The 21,747-nt window shown below is 41.0% G+C and overlaps 1 protein-coding gene across 1 annotated transcript in view; it reads right to left on the bottom strand.

The window, feature by feature from the left end:
* INSC (INSC spindle orientation adaptor protein) overlaps positions 1 to 21,489 on the bottom strand; it is a 120,074-nt gene extending 98,585 nt beyond the window's left edge. The window contains exon 1 of the mRNA XM_050974722.1: positions 21,360 to 21,489. Within this exon, the coding sequence (XP_050830679.1) occupies positions 21,360 to 21,489 (130 nt within the window). The remainder of the gene's footprint in view (positions 1 to 21,359) is intronic.
* Between the last annotated feature and the right edge of the window lie 258 nt (positions 21,490 to 21,747).

The raw sequence follows: 21,747 nt of genomic DNA, 5'->3' as shown, positions 1-21,747 counted from the left end.
ATGGGAAATGGTTGGATCCTGACAGAAGGTGACTCAGAGGGGAATCCAATAGGAAGCAAACATGGAAAAATAAGTCAGGAAGTTTAACATTTTAGAGCCCCTAAAAAATTAGAAGAATAAAACTGCAAAGTCAGAACTCAGCCGGGCAATGCTCTTCTTGTAGCACGTGTGCCACTTGCTCCCTCCAAGTCACTGTGGCCCAGAACCTGGCATCCCACAGCCACAGAACCATTGAGGTTGAAGAGACTCAGCTTCAAAAGGGAAATTCTTATGGATAATACAGAATACCAAAGTTAAAATTATTTATAATAATTTTTAAGTTAATTTTTGCACCTCAAGAAAATTGCTGCTTGCATTACATCCTCCTCTGAGGATGCCCTTGAAAGTTTGGCTTCTGGTGTAACTTTTGAAGACCAGCATTTTCCAGGATAAGAGAAAACTGAATGGAAGAACTAGATGGGGTCAGGAGAAGTCAATGAGAGGAAAAAAATGCATTAAAGTTCCCAACAGCCCTGCCACTGACTTCAGTGGTGAAAGAAGCCAAAAACTTGTACATTTAGGAGTTAAAGATTGACTGGGACCTTTCTAAAATTACATATACAAAACACCAGCTTCTGCAAATAATTATCAGGTCATATACCCATAAAAGTCAAGAAAATATATTTTATTACCTGCTCATCTTACTTATTCACAGAGCAGAGCCAATATTAGTCAGCACAAGTAGCTGCTTGCGAGCAGGAAGGCTTCAATCATTAAGGAAGGGATGTAATTAAAAGGAGGGAAATCCAAAACACAGTTATACCCACCAATCACATCATCTAATTTGTACTATTTTATTCATCAAAAATAAAGCTTTGAAACAAAGATGCCATATTTTATGCAAGTTCTTGATTATCTTTTCTTCTGAGGGAGCATGTAATTTACAAGAAAGAGGACTTAAAGCTCTAAGTGCCTCTGACTTAATTCAGCATTGCTGTATTGATGGTCCCATTTAGATGATTCCATTTCAGGCCCCTCTAACGCATTAAAGGCATGACTTACTCACATCCATTTGGCTAATGATCCCCTACTGCTCCAAAGTAAATGACAGCTATTTACAGTAAATTATTCAATTAGATAGAGGGAAGTGCGGTATTCATTTTATATTGTTTGACATGGCAAAACAGAAGTGTGCAAGAAGGCAGGTAGGGCATTTTAATCTTCCAGAATCAATTGTTTAATCCACAGCAGGAGGATAAATACACTCCACAATACTTGTCAGCATCAGGTTTTTATTGTAAACATTCTAAGAGAGACTGGAGTGTTGCAGCTCCAGTTAATATAATTCTGTCCATTTCAAAAGTAAGTCATCATACCACACAAGGGATACCAGCATCTGACAGGACTGCTTTATTTTAAGGACAATTTCAAGGAGCACACAAAGTGACCATATGCTAGCAGAAGACCAAATTTCCATTTAAATAAAAGAATAAGCCCGAATCCCATTTATCTGTAATGGGATTTACACTACTAAGTGACTACCTCACTCTCCAAAACAAGGACTCCATGTCCCAAGACATTTGGATAGTGGGATATTTTTAATTTATGAAATCCCAGGACAGGACGGGACAGCTCAGCTCCTTTCACAAATTAAGAGGAGGATCAAAAGATAATCAAATAAAGAACAAGTTGGGGCTAAAACAGAGCCTAGAAAAAGAGGGAATGATCACACTGCAATAACTCAAATCTTTTCACATATTCATCTGTTCTTTTCCAGGAGTTGAAGGGGATGTATGAACACATACACATTACAATCTCCACTGTATACACACTAGTCTGACCACAGCACCTGGACAAAAAATGTTGTCATGGCTTGGCTGTTCCCTGTCAAACCTTTGCCTTATAAAAGAGAAAATGAACAAGTAGTTCTCATTATTTTAGACAGGAACATGAAGTCCTAGATGCAGGACAGGCCACCATGTGTGCTGAGCCTGACAGTGACCATGCCTTGTGTGGCTCTCAGGCCTCCCAGAATTTATCTGAGGGAAAAAAGGAATAGGTAATTTCTCTAAGCCCTCCTGGCTAGCCCTAATTTTGGAGAATTTCTCTCTTCTGCAAGCCCAGAATGCCTCAGGACAAGTGCCCAGCAACCCAAATAGAAGAACATTTTCCTCTGGCTAACCTGCCAACACATTTAATTTTCTACAGGCAGAGGGCCAAGTTCAGCAAGCACAACTCCTGCTAAGCTTAATGGGAGCTGCACTTGCCTGTGCCAGGCAGTGAAGGTTTGCTGTGGACTGCAAGGAACACACCACAGAAAATACAACTGCTGCCAGTATCTCTATTCAGAGGCTGCATTTGAATGGACTGCTCTTTTTTTCCCCCCTGATTTTATTCAATTCTTCTAAAGCTGCTGGCACAATGAAACCCTTCCTACTCTTAGCATGTGTTCACTCACTTCTGTGAGCAAGGAATCCAGACTGGCTGCATGCAGTGATGAGTTTTGTCCAAAGACCAGCTTACCACAACTAGGCTGTATAAATTTAAATGTCTTTTGGTGCCTTATAGCCAACAGTGCTGGCCAGATTATTCTAAAGGCCTTCTACACACAACTTCTGAATTCCTAGGGAAGTTCTGCATTTCAGAGGCTCCAGATCCTATTTGCTGCAAATCAATTCTTATTGCTGGTTTTCCTAGCTACCTTCATCCTCCAATGAATAATTATGTCTCAATTTCTAGCTCAGCCCATTAAGAAAATTTTAGTCAAGGTTCTCAGTGGCTCTAAGCTACACCAGTTTTTATAGGCAAAGATTTCTCTGCTGTTCTTTGCAGAAAATCCCCTCCCCTTTAAATATTTTCAGATGCTACAGTAATAGAAATAGCAGTTCTAGACCCTGGTCCTCCAGTCCCAGGTGGCTGCCTCTGCTCCATCTACACCTCTTCATACAACATCTTCCTTGCTCACCCTCCTGCTCTCAGAGTAAACACATCTGCTGACATTCCCTCTGGTGCAAAAGGAGGTGGCTTGGACTTAAAACCTTTAAACCTGTGATGAACCTCTGAAACATTCCACAATTCATTTCCACTAAAAATCACCTGCCTGAAAGGCACTGAGTTAAAACAGACTTCAAGCCAGTCCTTCATCTAGTAGATAAGAGGAGTGAAAACACTTTGTGTGACATTTGAAATCACACAGAAAGGCTAAATTATTAAGAAGAAATGTTAAAAAACGCAGATGACAAAACACAAGGATGATGTGAACTTGGATCCACATTTTTAAAAATTTAATTTGCCAAAATAGACTCCTCCACACCAAGCAGTGAACATTTATATTTTTCTAGTTCCAAAATTCACCCAGACAGCCAAATAGGAAAGTTCAGATGAACAAGACATTCAGTACATTGCCAGTAAAATTGCTACACATCAAAACTACATCAAGCAGTATTAAAAAGTAAATACTGAGTGTACAAAACTTCTGCTCAGCTGCTCACATTGAGTGGTTACTCAGAATAGGCTGCTTGGAGTAGCAAAAATTACAAGACACTGAAGTGGAGGAGGCAGGGGGAGCCAAAGTTGCAGTTGAGCTCCTCAGGGAGAAACCTTCCCTTCCCCTGGGCCAGACTATAGTGGGAGCCACTCCCACCAGCAGGGACAACACAGCCAAGTTGGCCTGATAACGTGGCCATGCTGCTGCCAAGAAAATACAAAAGCAAGGATTGGAAGGAATGATCTGGCCTGGGATGAGTCACTGGGCATCATCTCCTGTTGGATGGTGCAGGCAGGAATGCTGATGCTCACAGCTCGTGTCCTCATCCCCACTCACTGCCCATCCCTGCTGCCCCAAGCAGGGCTCTGTCCCTGCTGTGCACAGCCTTCCCCAGCACTGGGACATGAACTGCTACAAAGGGACCTGATTTGCAAGTATTATTTACAAAGCACCTGAACGTCCTTCACACTTAAGTGAGATTATACCAAAATGCAGTGCACAAGTTCACTCCACCTTAGGCAGGTGTGCTGCATTTGCATCAACATCACAATTCACAGACATTAAGGGTCAGGCACACACATCAGCTGGAAAACAGCACCAGGATAAGTGACATGAACAGCCCAGCTCTGCTCACATAACATTAAGCTTTGCTTAGTTTTGTTTTGAGCCTTTTGTCCCCCTCTCAAAACCCCTGACATTGTTTTCTAGCTATAGCAATACTTGGATAAATAGAAACTGGCAACATTTCCACATGTGGTATTGAGTGTGTCACCTTATAACAGCCCTTAATTTCATCATTTATATAATTTTAAATCTAAACATTTATATGCAGAGTATGTTTAATATAACCAAACACAGGGTACAACAACTCCCTGAGGGTTTCCAGGTCTCCCAGTTTAATATAACTCCATAGAAGTAGAAGCCCAGAAACTTTTTTTTTTTTACATTTTCACAGCCACCAAAGGTCACCTTCATTCCACAAGTCCTACAAATGCTCTCCAAAGGAGAGGAGTTAGAAATGGGAGAGGCAAGACCATTCAAATACAAAAAGAATGCAAGAAAATAGAAATAAAGGGAAAAGCTGCTCTGGGGAGGCACCTTCATTGAAAATTACCATGAGAATAAAGAAGATGCACCATGAAAAATGCCATTGCATCTCATGCTTAGGACATCAGTCTGTGCTGGAGACAGTAAGTCCCTGGCATGGGGCAATGTTTCAGCAATGATGAGAGCACATTTCAGACACAGCACAGTGTTATATCTTGCAATTCGTGTTGGCTGCATTTTTCTTTTGTAAATCAACATAATTTGGCTCTTTTAACATTCTTCTTACTTTTCCTTCTTTTAATGATTTTTCCAGAAGTGCTTAAAATCAGGGTGTTCTGAACACTAAATTATAAAACCTGGCATATAAAGACTCAAATTCCTATAAACAGATGAATATCCCATTTTCTGGAATTCTAATCAGCTTCCATTTTTATTTCACCTCTAATTAGATGGCAATCTCAAGAGCATTTTTGCTACTGCTGAATATTCATCACTGCTTTTTTTCCTTTAAAGAAAATCTATTGATTAACTGATTTTGTGGCTTACATTAAAGCAAAGGTCTCAGGTTAAAAAAAAACAATAATGTGGGTATAGAAGCAGTAAAGTTTATACCTTATAATTTAGAAGGATGGCAGAATTTCAACAGGAAATCTCAGTTTGAGAGACAAGTGTAAAGCTCTGCCCCTCATTGACTCTACCTTGGTGTTTAACAGTTCCCTGCATCACGACCTTATCCTAATATTTCTAGGGAAATCCACCTCCACCTTTTCATCCACTTCATGTCCCCAGCTCTACATTTTCCCAGGATGAGAACCAGTGTTTGTGTTAAATAGCTGCTCTGGCTCAGGGCTGGCAAGGAGGTCCCTGCTGGACAGCTGGGACCCTTGGAGGATGGAGCTCTGAGGATGCCAGCACTGCCCAGTCTCCAGAGTTTTGTCTCCCCCATAGCACTGTAGCCCTGACAGGGAGTGAGCAGCACCAGCTCAGGGCTGAAGGCAGCACTGGGAGCCCTGTCCCACGCTCAGCTGTCAAAGCATGCACTCACCTTTTCAGTAGCAACCCCGTGAAAATGTGAAATCAGGCAAGACTTGCTCTTTGCTCACAGCAGTGTTCACACTAGAACTCACATAAAAATCAAAGGGACAAAAAGCTCTCACACAACACACACCTAAAATAACCTTACTTCAGCTGTGCCTTGGCAAAAAGCCTAGGCAGCAACAAGATCTTTCCCTTCAGCTAGCAAACAGACCCCATTTTCCTTTTTCCAGGGCCCACATCCGTATAATCAAGGATAGTTCTGGTATCAGCATTTATAGGTTTCATATGGTCACCACTTATAAGCAAACCACTTCCTCAGAACAGACACAGCTGGTATATTTTCTCATTTTCATTTGGCAGAATAGTTGTGGGCTGTGGGAGAGACTTAGGAGAAATTGTAAGGGACAGAAATCAGATTTCAAAAAAAATCAAAGTATGTTCCTTGAGATACTTAAGAGCAAATATGCAAAAATCACTACATGGAGTGTTTGAAGCTCACTTTTCCACCTTCTTTTCTCAGAGGAGCTCTGGCAGCCACTCAGACATTTCTGGTGGGATTTCATGTATAATTGCAAGCATTGGGTGCAGAGGGACTGAGGCATCACTATCTTCACCACTACTAAATGCCATCTCCAGCACATCTACACCCTGTTGTAGTGTGTCCTGGTGGCCAGCTAGCAGAATTAGCCAAGGAAACCAAAGTTTCAGGCTCAGGTTAGATACTTTATCTTCATTTTTCTTCTGTTAGAGAAAACAAAACAAAACAAAAATGCTTAGAAGCAAACCAAAGCTAAAGGAAATATATGAAATTCACAGAAGGAAGATGTATAATTGCCATTTCAGTGCTCTCTTTGAAACAGCAGTTCAGAATCCAATGCACAAACTCTTCAGGCTCCAAGATGAAGACTGACATTAAATACCACAGCTTTAAAAGACAATACAAGCACAGCCCTCAGCCTGCCCTGGGATTACTGGCTGCAGACTCCCAGGAGCTGGCTTTTGCCTCTGACAGTTTACACTTCAATGTGTTGAGCTGGAATTGATAAAGACACAAGTGCAGAAAGAACAAGAGCACACATTTCAGTCTGTCACTGCTCTGGCAGGGACTGACATACAACCTTTGCATCTGCCTGCTCCAGCAAACAACAGCAAAATGATTTTTTTTGTGACTCATAATAAATACTGCTTTTTAAAGAAAACAATCAACCACCCATCCTGAAACACCTTACCTGGCCTGTAGCAAACAGGAGCCAGGAAAAAAATGAAATACCAAAAGGTCAGTCCACTGTTGGCACAATCCAACTCCCTTGCACTTGGGCATGCTCAAATCCTACATGCAGTGCAAGCCTGGCAGTGCAGTTTCTTTATATGAAAAAGATTATGCTTGAAAATTACTCAGACAGTGCTCTTTGAGCACAAATTGACCTAGTTTTAATTATTGATGCACTTGACTCTCAGCAGGTTGGCTTTCCCAATTACAGTGCCTGGGAAAGTGTGTAACCCAGCCAGCCCTCAAAGACTTCCACACAATCTTTTCTGCTGGTTTGTGTCTGATTATGGCAAAAGATTCTTGTGTAGATATTTTCCACCTGTTTGATCTGTTGGTGCTATTCCATCTGTCTTTCAAAGACAGCTCATTATCAACAGGCCCTTCCATTCTAGTGAGCAAGTCTTCAAATATTTTTTTTCCTCCACATGCCAGTAGATCTCTCAAAGCAGATATTGAAGAACAAAAAGCCTCAAGAGATCAGATTCAAAGGATCAGATTTTCAAATTAAGAAGCATCACCAAAGAAGAAAACCCCTCAGAAACATTTTCCAAATTTGACAAACACTCATTTTCTGGGTGAAATGGGGATTCCAGAATAAACATAAAGCTCACACCTGGCATAGGAACTAGGAAACTATTTTTTTTTTTTTGAAGTGAAACAATGTTCTAATATAGATTCATTATGAATATAAAACCTACAGCAAATCAACAGCTTCTGTTTTACTGGAGGACAGCATGGATACCAACAAGAATAGCAATCATGGAGCAGTGCCATGTTATACCAGCTGAAAATATGGCTCACTCCCCTTGCTACAGAGAATTGGAATCTAAAACTACTATGCTACAGCCCATTATTTTAATGCAAGTTTACAGCCATTCTCCTTTCTCTGAAATTTGTACACTCCGCCCTGAAGTAGGCAATGAACTAGAATTCAGCATAGGGAAGGCAGAAAACTGCAGGGGAAATGCAGCATCTCTGGGTACCACAGCCCCACACAGAAAACTCCATGTACTCAAGCTGCACTTCCTTTCCCTTGCACCCTGCTTTTATTTTGCAGCACTGGACCACTAAGGGAAAATGAAAAGCTGCTTTCCTGTAGGACCAGCACAGCCTTAAAGTATTCGACCCAGAAGGATAGAATTTTTGTTTTGCCAATATATAGAATTTATCAATAGCAAGCTAGTTAAAAAAAACATTTGTTTTCATTATTGAATAAGAATTATGAAGAATAATTTTAATGTCAAATATTTGAAGATATGGCATAAAGCAGAAAAGCATTTAGATGTTCTTACAAAACTTTTGCAACTTTATCCATAAGCTTTAGGAAAAAATTACTGTGAGCTGAGTACTAAAAGAACTTTGATCACAGAAAATGTCTGTCTAATTAAAATTAAAGGATATTTCATTAGTTAAAAATATCAATTACTATCAGAATTAAAATAATATGACTTAAGGAAAACTAAGAACTGATATCCTTATCACTGTGGATGAAGGCAATGGTCATTTCCAAAGGCTGAGGTTTTTATTTGAGCACTCACTTCACCCTGTAACAGTTACAAGCAAATTTAAGTGCATGAAATTTGAAAAGTAATTATATGAACCAAAAGGTGAATAAGAAAAAAATCCTTTCCTTTTAAACCATAAACTGTGCCTGCAAATTATGTGACTAAAGAAATGCTCATACTAGGGCTTGAAAGTATTTTCCAAAACTATAAATTGTGAACAGCAAAGAAGGCAGTGCACTAATGCAATGTAGATGTAAAGTTCAATTTGTTCTACACAGCACAGCAGCACATCTTGGTACTTAGACATGACATTTACTTTTCTGCCTTTTAATCCATCCCAATAAACAAGCAGACATTTATCCCACAAGCCCCTTTGTCAAGTTCTCTGTAGATTCTTGAGTGCATTCGTGCCCACTGCAGGCCTGCAGAGCAGGAAATGCTTCAGCCCTGCATAGATTCTTTGCACTCATACTGCACTGAGTGCAAAAAACTTCTGAGAGAAAAAAAACCAACAAAAAACCCCCAAAAATTATTAAAAAAAAAACCCTCACGCATATTGCCCAAGACATTCCTACACCTCCCCATGCTTCCCCTCCAGTAACCTGAACAAAGACAAACTAACTGATCTAAGGTCAAAGAATTGCTCCAAAAGACATTTCCCCTTTCACAGTGATAAGGATATCAGTCCTTTGTTTTCTTTTAGTCAGATTATTTCAATTCTGATAGCAATTAATATTTTTTTTTACTAATGAAATATCAGTTGCACTTTCTGCAATCAAAGCTCTTTTTGTGCTCAGCTCACAGTAAATTGTTCCTAAAGGTTATGGATAAAGTGGCAAAAGTTTTGTTTTTAATGGACTCACCAAGAAGGGCATGGATGGTGCAGGGTTCTACCAATTTCACAGTTCCTGTGAGTGCTGGCCTGCCTGCCAATTGAGATACCACCATGGATTCAAATAATAAACCAAGGACTTGACCAGCAGCTGACATAATGCTGAAAGTGGACTTAATTACTTTTTCTTCCACTAGAACAAGGAAGGAAAGCTGAGATCACATTTCATTACTAAAATGGAATATTTGGGATAGAAATGAAAGGGCAAATTCATCCCTTTGGAAAACCTTTTTAACCTCAAAATAACAGTCAGGTTTGTGACTGAGGCAAGGAGTATCATATTTTGGGGGGCAGCTTATTTGGTATGCTTCTGTAATTACAAGTTTAAATCTATCCAGCTGGAGAAACAGCAGTAATGGTGTTCATTTCCAAAAGATCTGCATTTAAAGACTTTTTTTTTTTTTCCTATTAAGTAAAATTTTTTGTGAAATCGTGTCCTCTATGTTTTTTTGCTTGGCCCAGTTTTCAGTACTGGAAACTGCTGAAGTCCATCAACTCCAAGCAGATTTATTGTCTGGGCAGACAGAGAATCTACAGCTGCAGCACACCCCCCTATGCACTGAAACACTGCTGTATTCTCCCTGATTTCAAGCCAAAAGAGACCCTCAATCAACGTGCAAAAGTCTGTTTTAGAAGAACAACAGGAAACCTGCAAGCTACAATAGCACAAACTGGGCAAGTACAGTCCAAGTCCTGCTGCCTGAATCATGAGAGCTCTCCCAGCCTAGCTCAGCTTTCTTCTCACCAGCCAAAAGAAACATATGCTGTTCTGTGCTGAAAAGTCATTGAATTCAGCTAGTTTTGGCAAACAGCACCTCTTGAAAAATGCATTGCTTTCGTTATTTGCCACCCAGTCTCCCAATTCCTTCTCCAACAATACACAAAAACAGCCTGAAGAAACTGCACAAAAGAGAGAGGCATCACCACCAGGCAGGCACAAAGGTGTGTAATGCAATCATGAAACATAAGCAGAATCCAGCTCAACAGCACTCATTTTGTAGAGGAACTAATCCATCATTTATGATGGTTTGCTGTTAAGTGTGAGTTCTCCACAGCTCAGACAAGCTGAGCTCAGCTGAGCTGTTGCTAGATGTGCTTCATCTATGCCTCCACACTAAGTGCAAATACAGCTCTCAAAATCACTTTCTTTTTTGGCAGGCCAGAAAACAAGTACTCCTCCTTGATGGTTTGCTTGACAAGACTGCATTTTTTTTTCTGTGGACAGCCTCAAAGTTCTACAAGAGATATTTTTCATCAGTATTAGTTTTGTGGGGCTTATTGATTGATTTCTTTTTTTTTTTTCTTGTTTCCAATCTCTTTAAATGGGATTGCATATCTAATATGAATAAAATGTAGACTCTTAAATTTTATAAAACCTAATGAATTCTTTCAAGCTCTTAAAGAAGCAGGAACTACCAGAGGGGAAACAGCATAACTATGTTACAGAATTTAAGGAAAAGCTGCAAATCCAGAGAAATTCTTGCTATAACTTATTGTGCTTAATGGGCAAAGATATTTAAGTTTTCAGTCCTGTCAGGATCCCTATCCAGCAAACTACTTAAGGACAACAAAATGAAAAATCTCACATGTTTGAAGCCTGACACCTGCTGAAATGCTCTGCTACCTCAGGGTCAGCAACCTCAGCACTTCTCGGACAAGCTGCTTGTGAATCTTCACTGAAATCAGTTGTGTTGTCCCTTGGCACTTGCCTTCAGCCCTGTGAAACACCCCATGGTTTGTGCATGTGCCACCTCTGGCTTGTCTCACCATTCAGATGCTCCGAGCACCAATGGCTTCTGAGGCTTTGACACAGCTCTTGAAGGTATTCAAGAGAAATCTGCTAGAGAAACTCCCAGTGCCAGCCATGCTGAGCAGAACACGCCCCTCGTGGAAGGGCTTAGACTCAGAACATTGTTTTGGTGCCTCACAGGGGATGGCTGCACAGCCCACCTGCCTGAAATGGAATATAAAATAAAAGGAAATACCTGCATGGAATCTGCTGCCCCTGGTAGCTCACCTGGAAGTGACAGATGTTCCTGCCTAGAGCACCAGTCCCATTCTGTCCCTGGTCCTTGGGCAGCCCAGTGAGTCACTCACACCCCAATTCTGCAAAAGGCACGTCCAGCCAGGAGCATACAGAGCGTGTGCTTAAAGCCAAATCATTTCATCAAGGTTTGAGCATGTTCTTTGTCAAATAAAGCAAGTTTCTGCCTTGGAGAAATAATCACATTCCTCTTCACATTCCTTGCTTTGCACTATTCCTTCATCTTCCAACAACCTCAAGCAATCTAGCTCTTGGCTTGCCAGATTTCAGAGAGATACTGGACAAACTCAAAAACCTCTATTTTCTGGATTAGATGGGGACTCATCAAGTTCAAAAATTTAATAGCTCTGAGAAAAAAAATCAGTCTATTTTATCCTCTACTGTGTGAACATAACTCTCAGTTAAAGACCATTAGGGTAAATTGAATGACTCTAGAATGTGCAAATTTGGCCAACCCATTTTTTTAGACAAATTAAATACACACAGATTGTAGCTGGCCATCTATTTCCAATGACAAAGTAAGAGACACAGCAATGGGCTGTACAGACCTTCACAGGTTTCATACTAGAAACAAAATGCACAGCCACCAAGTCTTTAGACTTGTGTTTCAATTAAGAGCCAGTACCAAAAATATGTAGTTGTAGGCAAAGGATGGTCTTGCAAAAGAAAACTCAGATTCAAGTAGAAAAAATAGCACAAGTGGAGAGTATCTTGTGAACAGCAAGTTGAACAAGGAACAATTAACTCACAAGGCAAGCTCAGATAAAAATTAGGTTATCCTTTCCAAAAAAAAAAAAAAAAAAAAAAAAAGAAAAAAGAACAAGGATGAAAAATAAAGGCTTCTTTTGGTTATGTGCAAGTTTGTTTCATTCTTACCAATATCCTAAAGCATCTCTGCACATACTGTCCTGTTCTGGTAAAAAGAGGTGATGCAAGGGCTGCACATCTGTGGGAAAAGAGTGTCCAAACACATGAACACTGTGTCAGCACACTGTGGGGGTGACAGCACAATGGCTCACAAGCATCTGCAATTTAATCAGCCAGTTTCTGCTCCCCTACCCAGAAATTACTGCCACAAATGGGTATTTTCAACAGCAAAATTGAAAACTTACACTGCGATTTTAAAGCCAGGTTCCTAGGAAAAAAACATGGCAGTATGTAAGATTTTATCCCTCCTTTTAAATAAAATAAAAAGAAAACAATTATTTATCAAGTGAACCTAACAACTTCTTGTCAGCACAAGCAATTCATTCATCACTAAATTTTGGTGCACCAGGGAATATTCCTTTGATACTGCACTGTTAAAAAATCTACCTTGATCCAATGACACCACTGCCTAAAATTTCTAGTGGCACTTCAAAGGCTGGACTTTCCAGGTGCTGTTGCAGAAAATAAAAGTCACAGCCACATTCAGTGAGACACAACAGGTTTTATACCAGTATTTTCAGCTTGTATTGATCAGCTCTGAGTTGTGGTGCATCCCTGTCAGCAGAGGTGACTTGCACTGAACTGCTCAGCATTCAAACAACCCCACTGAAGACCATTTCTGCATCACTTTTGCTACTTAAGAAGAATATTTTGGACAAACCAAAAACATCAAGAGTTTTCCTCACTGTTTCTTGATATTTTAGTGTATTTGTGTACTGGCTCTGATATATTTGCACAATATTTGAGGGCCATATTAAGAATTAGTGCTCACAGTCCAAGGAGAGACTGCACCCAGCTGCCATTAAAATCAGAGTGACACCTGGCTGCTTTTTGTTTTAAAGGAGCATGAGAATGGGCATAGTTACTTCTTGGGCTCATTAAAGGTAATTTCTCCTCTCTCTTAGCAGTCTAAACTGAGAGTAAAAGGCAGAGGAGGGCTTTGTTCACTCCCCACACACTGTGTATTTGTACAGAAAGGCAAAATCTGGCTGTTTTAGTGACACATGGAAGGCTAGTGGCCTCCCTGGCGCCACACTGCCTGCTCAGACCTGCAAGGTTACTGTGAAACTGAGACACCAGACACTTGTGCTGACTTTATCAAGCAAAAAACCCTTTCTGATGGCTCCAAGAGAGCTTTTATCTACCCAAGATATTAAAGGGATGACGTATTTCATAGACTCACAGAACCATCAAGGTTGGAAAGGACCTCCAACGTCATGAAGCCCAACCCTTGACCAGTCACCACATTGTCAACCAAACCACAGCACCAAGTGCCACATCCAGCCATCCCTTCAACTCTTCCAGGGATTCCAACCCCACCCATTCCAGATGTTTTGCCATTCCAGTGAAGAAATTCTTCTCATGTCCAACTCGAGCCTGCCCTGCTGCAGCCTGAGGCCATTTCATGCCTTCCTGTCATTATTTGCCTGAGGGAAGAGGCCAACCCCACATCCCTTCTCGGTGGTTGTCAAGAGCAAGAAGGACTCTTGAGCCTCCTCTTCTCCAGCTGCCTCAGCCATTCCTCACAGGAGTTGTGCTCCAGACCATCCTCCACCTCTGCTGCCCACACCCACAGAACTGACTCTATTTCTACTCAGAGATCCACCAGACTTTTCATCATTTTGGGATTAATTTCTCTACCTGGCCATCCTCTGCATTTTACAAATATGTTAGGAAAACACTGTGAATTTCACCACTTCTCATGAAAACATATCATTCATTGCACAAATTAAAATGCAGAGCAAATCCCTCCTTTCAAAGTGCCATCAGCTTCCATGGCAATGCTTAAATGGACAACATTTAAAATTAAAGTTTTAAACTGTATCCTGATCTTCTCCTATTAATACCCAACAGGTGCACAGAGTACCAGCACCACTCAGACCACCACTGAGACAAAACACAAAGTCAGCTTTTACAAGCCCTGTATGAGTGGCTGCTTTTTGCAGTTTGTTACAGCAGAAGGCACATAAAACTGGGTGTGTGGTCTTTGGGAGGGAAGGCTTTAGGCAGGGATGCTGCAGCAGGAAGGGGCTGCAGCCTCCCCCCCACCAGAGGAGAGCAGAGCCACAAGCAGGCTGAGCACAGGACAGGCCTGAGCTCCAAAGAACTTTGAGGAGGAGACAAGTCTGCCTGTAATGAATGGGCTGCCAAACTATGATGTCAGCCAAGCTTTAGGATTGCATTTCCCTGGGTTTTTTTAATCCCCTCTTCACCAAATCAACACTGTATTGTTCCACAATAGACACAGCTGATTCTGCCCTGTATGCAGAATGAAGCACTCACCAGCTGTCTCAAAGCCATGAAAGAGAAAAAAAGTATTTGGCCATCCTAGTACAATAAACTATCAAAGCATGTGAACATGGTTACACTTACTTCTATGCTAACATTAAGGAAAAATAAACTAACAGTGATTTTGTACTACATTTGTATGATAAACAATCTACAGACTTGTAAAAAGCCACTGATTAAAAAATTAACTTGACAGATTAACTCCACAAGAATAGAAAGCTGCCATACTCAAAGGCTGTGAAGGAGAGACTGACATAACTTCTCAACATCCCTAGTTAATACATTGGCAAAAGGCAGAAGAATTCATATGCCTCTTGTGAAAGGTTTAGTTGAAATTGCATCTATTTTTGCAGGAGATCTTATAAATCCAAATCCATCTGCAAATATCCCTCAGCTTCCAGAGCACTGAAGCCATCAGGAGCCCAGCTCATCTGAGATCAATGATGAAATCCCTGCCTTCCCACGTGCTCTGTGTCATATGCAGATTGCATATTGCCTGAAAAAATAAATAGCAAACCCCTGACAAAAAGGCAAGGTAGGGATTTATTCTTGCTTTGCTTGGAGGTACCACATATTTGAGCTTGAACCCTAAGAATTCCAGGAAGCCAAAGGGCAAATCAGAGCAAACAAATCAAGCACAGCAGAGTTTTTCCAGGTTTGCCACAGCCAATTTGCCCTTTTAGCAGTTGCAGTAGGAAGTGGTCTCCTTGCACATTTAAAATGTCTGAGACCATTGCCTACTTAGAAACACTTTTTGGTCCTCTTTGTGCCCTGGGTCTTGTTCTCAAGTGTGCCCAAGACTAAATGAGACTTTGGGTATTCACCAGTTTATGTTTGCTGCAGTCTACCTCATATTTACTTTTCCTAGGCACATCTTTGAATCTCTTGAGAATTAATAGCCTCAAATCCTCCTAGGAAAAAGCATCAGGGTATGTGCTGTGAACTCTTCTCATCAGACACACATGAAAACCTGGCTCCACAAGAACACTCATCCCAGAAACCCCCAAAATTCACTTCCCTGCCCTCACCACACCACAGTCTGTGATGTGCCACAGCCACTTCCTCCTCCTGAGGGTGCACATAACTGTGGCATCTGAGATAATGCTGCAAGCATGGAGAAAGGCTAACTTTTGAAATGGAAAAATGATAGCTTGCACAGTAATTGCAGGCTGTCATAAATGCCAGAGTTACTTAACTGCAAGACAGAACAAAGGCTGGCCCCAGTTTGAGGCAGTTAAACTCCACGGCAATCAAAATAAAAATAAAAAGTCTTTGACACAAATGTACTTTTTTGGGTTTTTTACTGGAAATTGGAAAGCATCTCAGCCTCAGTAAATCAGAGGTTGAGCCAGCCAAACTACAGGTCTGCCCTCCATGAAGACCCTGGCCTGGGGCCTTTGGGCTTTCTGGGAAGGAAAGGAAGAAAAATAAAAAATAAAAAAAAAAAAGGAGCATCCACAAACTTGAAATATTCTTGTCAAAAACACCAGCCATCAGGCAGGTCAAAGGGAGGCAGGCACTGCAGAGTCAGGCACTGCTTGGCAGACCTGGAGCCATGACAGAGTTTGTCTGGTATTTCAGATGTGATCTCATCTCCACCCATGGGCACTTGGGTTATGGAATCAAATCCCTAACAAGTGATGAACACATTGATTTGGAATAATAAAGTTGCACTTCATTATTGCTCCAAAACCTAGAGTTGTATTTACTTTTATTTATTATATAGAGATATTATAGAGTTATATTTACTTACATTGAGCATATGCAACAACTAATAAAACAATTGTGGTATTACAGGCTGAAAACTTAAATTATACTTTAACACCACTGTGGTGGGCCAGGTGCCTCTCTGAAGCAGCCCCTTCTTTAGCAATATTATTCAATTTTTGCCTCCCCATCTCCCTTTTCTTCAAACCAATTACCCCTGTATCCATTCCTTCCATTTATTTTGGAGGTACCTAGGCTGTGAGAAGGGAGAGAGAAAAGAAAAAAAGGCATTTTAAATTGAAAAAAATCTTTATAAATCTTGAATTTATTTTTAACAAAAAAAAAAAAAAAAAAACAACCTTGAGGCAGTGTGAAAAACTCTTTATGTATTATCCTTTCATAGGAACTTTTGTCCCCAGGCTAGTTCACTGTTATTATTAATAAAAATTTCTATCTCCTTACTCTTTTCCCCTTCTCCTCTCCTTTCTGACACACTGTATTCACTTTTGAAAGGAATTAGGAATTTTGAGCCTTTTCCATACCTGGTGTGTTAGCTGCTACAGAGACCTCTCATTAGTGACTGCATAAATGGTACTTGAAGCCATAATGGTGCAAAACAACTTTATAAAGGAATGATTTATTCATGTGATAAGAAGTGCCTCACTTGTTTTCCATTGAAATATATCTGATTTATTTGATTTTTCTATTTTGAATGCCCATTAAACTGTAGCCTGCCTTTGACAAAATGGTACAGAGATTCACAATATTATACAAAGCTTTTGTTTGGTTTATAATGAGTTTTATTTACTACTATTTTGTGATGCAGTTTGTTGTGCTCAGGTTTTGAGAATGACAGGTAAAATTCTGCTGAAAATGGAAACATTTAATGAGACTTCCTATCTGGGTCCAAAAAAATCCAAGATTCAAGAGAAAACCCAAAATTATCTCCAGCTATTAAGTGTAAGAGCTGTCGATTAGGATCATAAAGGCAGAGACCATGAAGAGAAACTCAAGGTTTAGGGAACCTGCTTAAATCTCAAACTATTCTTCTGTCTGTCCTTGAGGCATGATTGCCAGCTTCTGCACAGAAAAAAACCCCAAATCTGCCACCAGGTGCTTGTGAAATAACCTCCCTCCAGGAAGATGCACACCTCATTTAGATGGTACTTTTACCCAAGGAACCATGACAAAGGAAAATGTTCTTGAGACCAATGACATGATCTGGTCACACCTTGCCACCAGGTCATTTCCCTGTGCATGTGGGGTTTTAGTGGGTTGTGGAACAGGGCACTAGTCCACGAGCTCTGGCCCTGCTCTGGGGCCCTGCACAGTGGGCACTGCCTTCTCACCAAAAGTTAGAATTCAAAAGGAAGGTATAAATCCCAAAGAATAGTGTTCACTGATGCAGTTTATGAAAAGGATCATTTTTAGAAAGCAATTGATAGGATTCTAAAGTCCCACTGTTCCTTTCACCTCTAGAACAAGGTTTTTGCTTTTGCATTTTTTTGTCTTCAAATTGCTCCCTACAGACAACTGAATGAAGCAACTTCATAAAGAAATTAAATTCCTCTCTCATCTATTAATGCAGTAACAGCACACAACCCTTAGCACCCAGAGAGCAGCCTCCCACCTTTGGCTTGAGCTTGGACAAGAACCTGTGCTACAATCAGAACATTTCTGTCAATCTCCTTCAAACCTCACCTTGATTATTACCATGTTAAAACCAGCATTAAAATTGACTTCCACTCATCACCATGATGGGAGTATGGAGGATGCTAGAAGCATTGGAACTTTAAATTATCAAACTGAAAGAGCTGCAACACCTCTCTCCTCCCTATTTTTTGCATCTGCCCAGTTTTTGTTTTAAAAAAATGCAGCAATGGCACCATTCAGGCCTGTGACCAATCTGTTTTGACACTTTTGTGCTTTGTTAGCAACACTAACAGTTGAGCAAATGTCTTTGTAGTTGTCCTGGTAATTTACAATATTTCTTCTCTCTGCTTTCCCATCTGCTCAAAACTCTCTCCATCACACTCAGACCAAGACAATGCTTTTTTTTGTCACATTGCCACCCCCCAAACCAACCAGACACTTCCCAGCACTACCATTTACTGTTAACCATGCTGGACCTGTGAGAAGCACCCAGGCCTCTTTCAGCACTGCCCTTTCTGCAGCACGAGCTGGGTCCTGCAGGCTGATGTGAAAATAACTGTACAAATCACAGCTTTGGCTGGAGATAACCAGATTCAGCAGGAGATAAGCTCTGCTGTACACAGCTGTTCCAAAGGTCTCAGTGGGAAGTTGTACTCTTTTTTTGGATCAATACACAGAGTGAGGGCTTGGGGATCATTTCAGAAACAAAAAAGGAAAGTAGATTTGGGGGACTTAAAAGAAGGAAGGGGTGGAGAGGACTGACTTATACAGTCAGAAGAAGAATACTAGCTCCAAATGATTTACTAAGGAATTTCCAGCATCTGCTGTTTGACTGCATCAGGTTCTCACAGGTGCTGACTGTATTAATCCTAACACACTTGGGAACACGTTTTCCACTCACACAATAATTATGAGCCATGCTTCTCTTTTTATACTCCTTTCCTCCCTAAAAATAAACCCAGCTAACATGAGCACTTATTCCTAGTTAAGCAGGGGAAAAATAATTAATTAACAAGTCACTCCACCTTCAAAAGCACAGAAAACCAACTGCTAAGTGGAAATCAATGCAAATATTCATGCCTAGTTATGATAAGAGTCATTCATTACAAGCTCAGTTGCAGCTTGTAAATTCAGAGCTAGGTTTGCTCATACAGTACATAGCCACAATTTTCTCTCCAAATCCTGCCTTTCACAGGCAGTTGATTGCCTCTCCATTTGTACAGGGGAAAAAAATAGCAATGAAAACTTAGAGAACACTTCCCCAGGAAGCATATTTAAGATTTATCCCAGCTTCAAACACATTACTAATTTCAAACTGACACTAGATTAAAAAAGCAGTGATTTAGATTTCCTCACCAAATCACCCAATGCTGACTGTCCAGCCAGCTGAGGCTTGGTTTTGTTCCTTTTCTTCTGTTAACTCATTTCCCAGGAGCTCTGTTCCTTTGCACAGGTGGTGCCTCTGCAGCAGGGCACTCAGGACCATCCCATTCAGGGATTCCTACCTACAGCATTTTTTTTGAGGAATACAGTTAGGAAAAGGAAATGCAGTCCTAATGTTACTAAGCCAGTTAATGCTTAACACATGGAACAGGGAAAGGCAGTTTTCCTGGCCAGGAAAGCTTTCTCACAACTGGCTTGTAGAAAGGATAATGTAAATGATGGGAGTAAGGTGGTGTTCCAGCCAAAAATATTGAGAATATTTTAAATGAGACAGTTTGAGGATGCTGATGTTTTAAATCTGCTCCTCCAAGGCGTTTTTTTAACATCCAAGATTACACAGCCTTAAACCCACATCTGGATCACAAGATGCTAAGAACAGCATCTATATTTTTATTATTTCATGTATGCAGACTACAAATAGTAAAATCCCTACATCTGAGATAGGGCAAAGTTCTGCAATAGATAGGCTCACTGGATGAAAAATGTGCCATATCATATCAAAATGGGCTTCTTGTTCTAGGAGAGAAACTGCCACTTAGGCAGGCTCTAAGGAATATCAAGTTCAGAAGGAAGCCTGAGTCCATAAATCACAACCTGATTAAACATCAACAAGTGTTCAGTGGCCCACTTTCAGTACTCTCAGAGCATACTGAATTAAGTGTCTTCAGAGCCCTGTGGCTACACAAGGAAACATTTCACTTTCCTAATTATCAGCTGTTCCCACATCCACAGGGAGTGACACAGACCAAGTTTTATCAAAGATAAAAGGCCTAAACTATGCTTGGAGTTGAGCATTGCCTATTTTCCAACTATAACAGCAAGGAACTACACCAAGTCTAGGAATTACTGGACTTCCCTTACATGAGATCTAACCATAAAAGAATCTGTTTTGTTTTCCTAGGTTGACATCCAAGCAGCACATGCTGAAAGACATCTGTTGCTTACACATTTTTCAGGATGATTATCAGTTGTTGGTTCCACACATAAGTTTGTATAGTCAGACACTTACATACACACTTTTATTTAAAATAAATTCAATCCTCAATCTCTTGAAAAGGAAGCTACCCTTTTTTATATATATATATATATACACACATACATTTTTGGCTCATTACCCAGCACCACTTCCCACCTGGGCAGTGGCTTGAAGGGACAATGGTTCTGTGGTTCCATTCATTTGAAAAGCCACAAACTTCAGCTGCTGTTGAAAAAGTCAATTATTCAAAGCTGTGTGCTTTAATGGCCACTGGGTGCTTTGTTTAAAGTGCAGTATTGCTTTGGCCAGAAGTTTTGGGGAGGTCTAAAAATTAGGTAGTTTGGTTGTTTGAAATAGACCAAGGGGAACAAAAACAAACAAACAAACTGCTATTAAATATCAGATTCACCACTCTCTGCAAGTCATAGCCTGAGGAACACATCCAGCCAACACATCCAAGAAAAAGTCCAACACAAAATCTGATCAAACAAAGCCAGAACCCTCTCTTTGCAGCTTGCTTAATGCAGAGCAGAGCCAAGCACAGGGCTCTAGACTTGAGCTTTCTAAGGCCTTTGCCCACACCTGGGAAGACACAGAGAAGCCAGATGTACATTTGTCATACATGCACAGTTGCAAAGCTCACTCAGGCTGAGGGATGGTACATTGGATACTTCACTAGATTTAAATATCCTGAAATCACTCTCAGATATCTATTTTAGTTACTGCCAACACTCAGTTTACAGTATAAATTGGGGCACTAACCAAGAAAGATTTTGGCCCAAAGCCTCCAGCCTATGCAGATCATGAGACAAGGACAAATTAAATGCCCAGAGGGACAAGAGGCAAGCTGCCCTCCCCACTTCTGCGGCCAGGAAGGAGGAAGGATCATCTCCAGCGTAAAGCTCCTGTAAGATGCACTCAGCAGCTTGCTGTCCCTCAGCCTCTCTTGGCAAAGAGAGGTTTGAAGAGCCCCTGGGAGGCTGCCCACAGGGAGGGGAGAGTCAGTGGGATATTGCTGCAGTGCTGTGGAGGCAGCTCCAAACAATACTGAGCAAAAGGCTCGGAGCTGCCCTGAGGAGCATGGAGAGCTGAGTGGCCTCACCTTTCCTGAGAAGGGGGACTGGCTTCACAGAGCCAGGGGATAGCATCTCATCATCATCATCTGACTCCACACTCAGCCCTCTTCTCAGCTCAGAATCCCCACCACAGAGGCAAACCCCAGAAGCAGCCATACTTACACAACCTCCAGATCCACGGAAAAAACCATGGCCTTCCTCTCGCACGCCGCAGCTGCCACTTTCTTTTCCTGTCTCGAGGTGCTCTCCAGGGTGGTCACTCAGTGACATGCACTGATGTCACTTTTGTCAAACACTCTGTAAAACCTCTGCTCCATAAGTTGCTGAATTCAGACACCAGCCACTGTGGGAAAGGCGCACAAACAGCGCTGCCTTCACCTCCACTCTCAAATACTTTCCATGATTACTGGGGTA

The sequence above is a fragment of the Serinus canaria genome, chromosome 5, assembly GCF_022539315.1.
Source record: "Serinus canaria isolate serCan28SL12 chromosome 5, serCan2020, whole genome shotgun sequence".
In the NCBI taxonomy this organism is placed as follows: Eukaryota; Metazoa; Chordata; class Aves; order Passeriformes; family Fringillidae; genus Serinus; species Serinus canaria.
The sequence above is the reverse complement of the archived record's forward strand: the minus strand, read 5'-3'. Positions and strand labels throughout refer to the sequence as shown.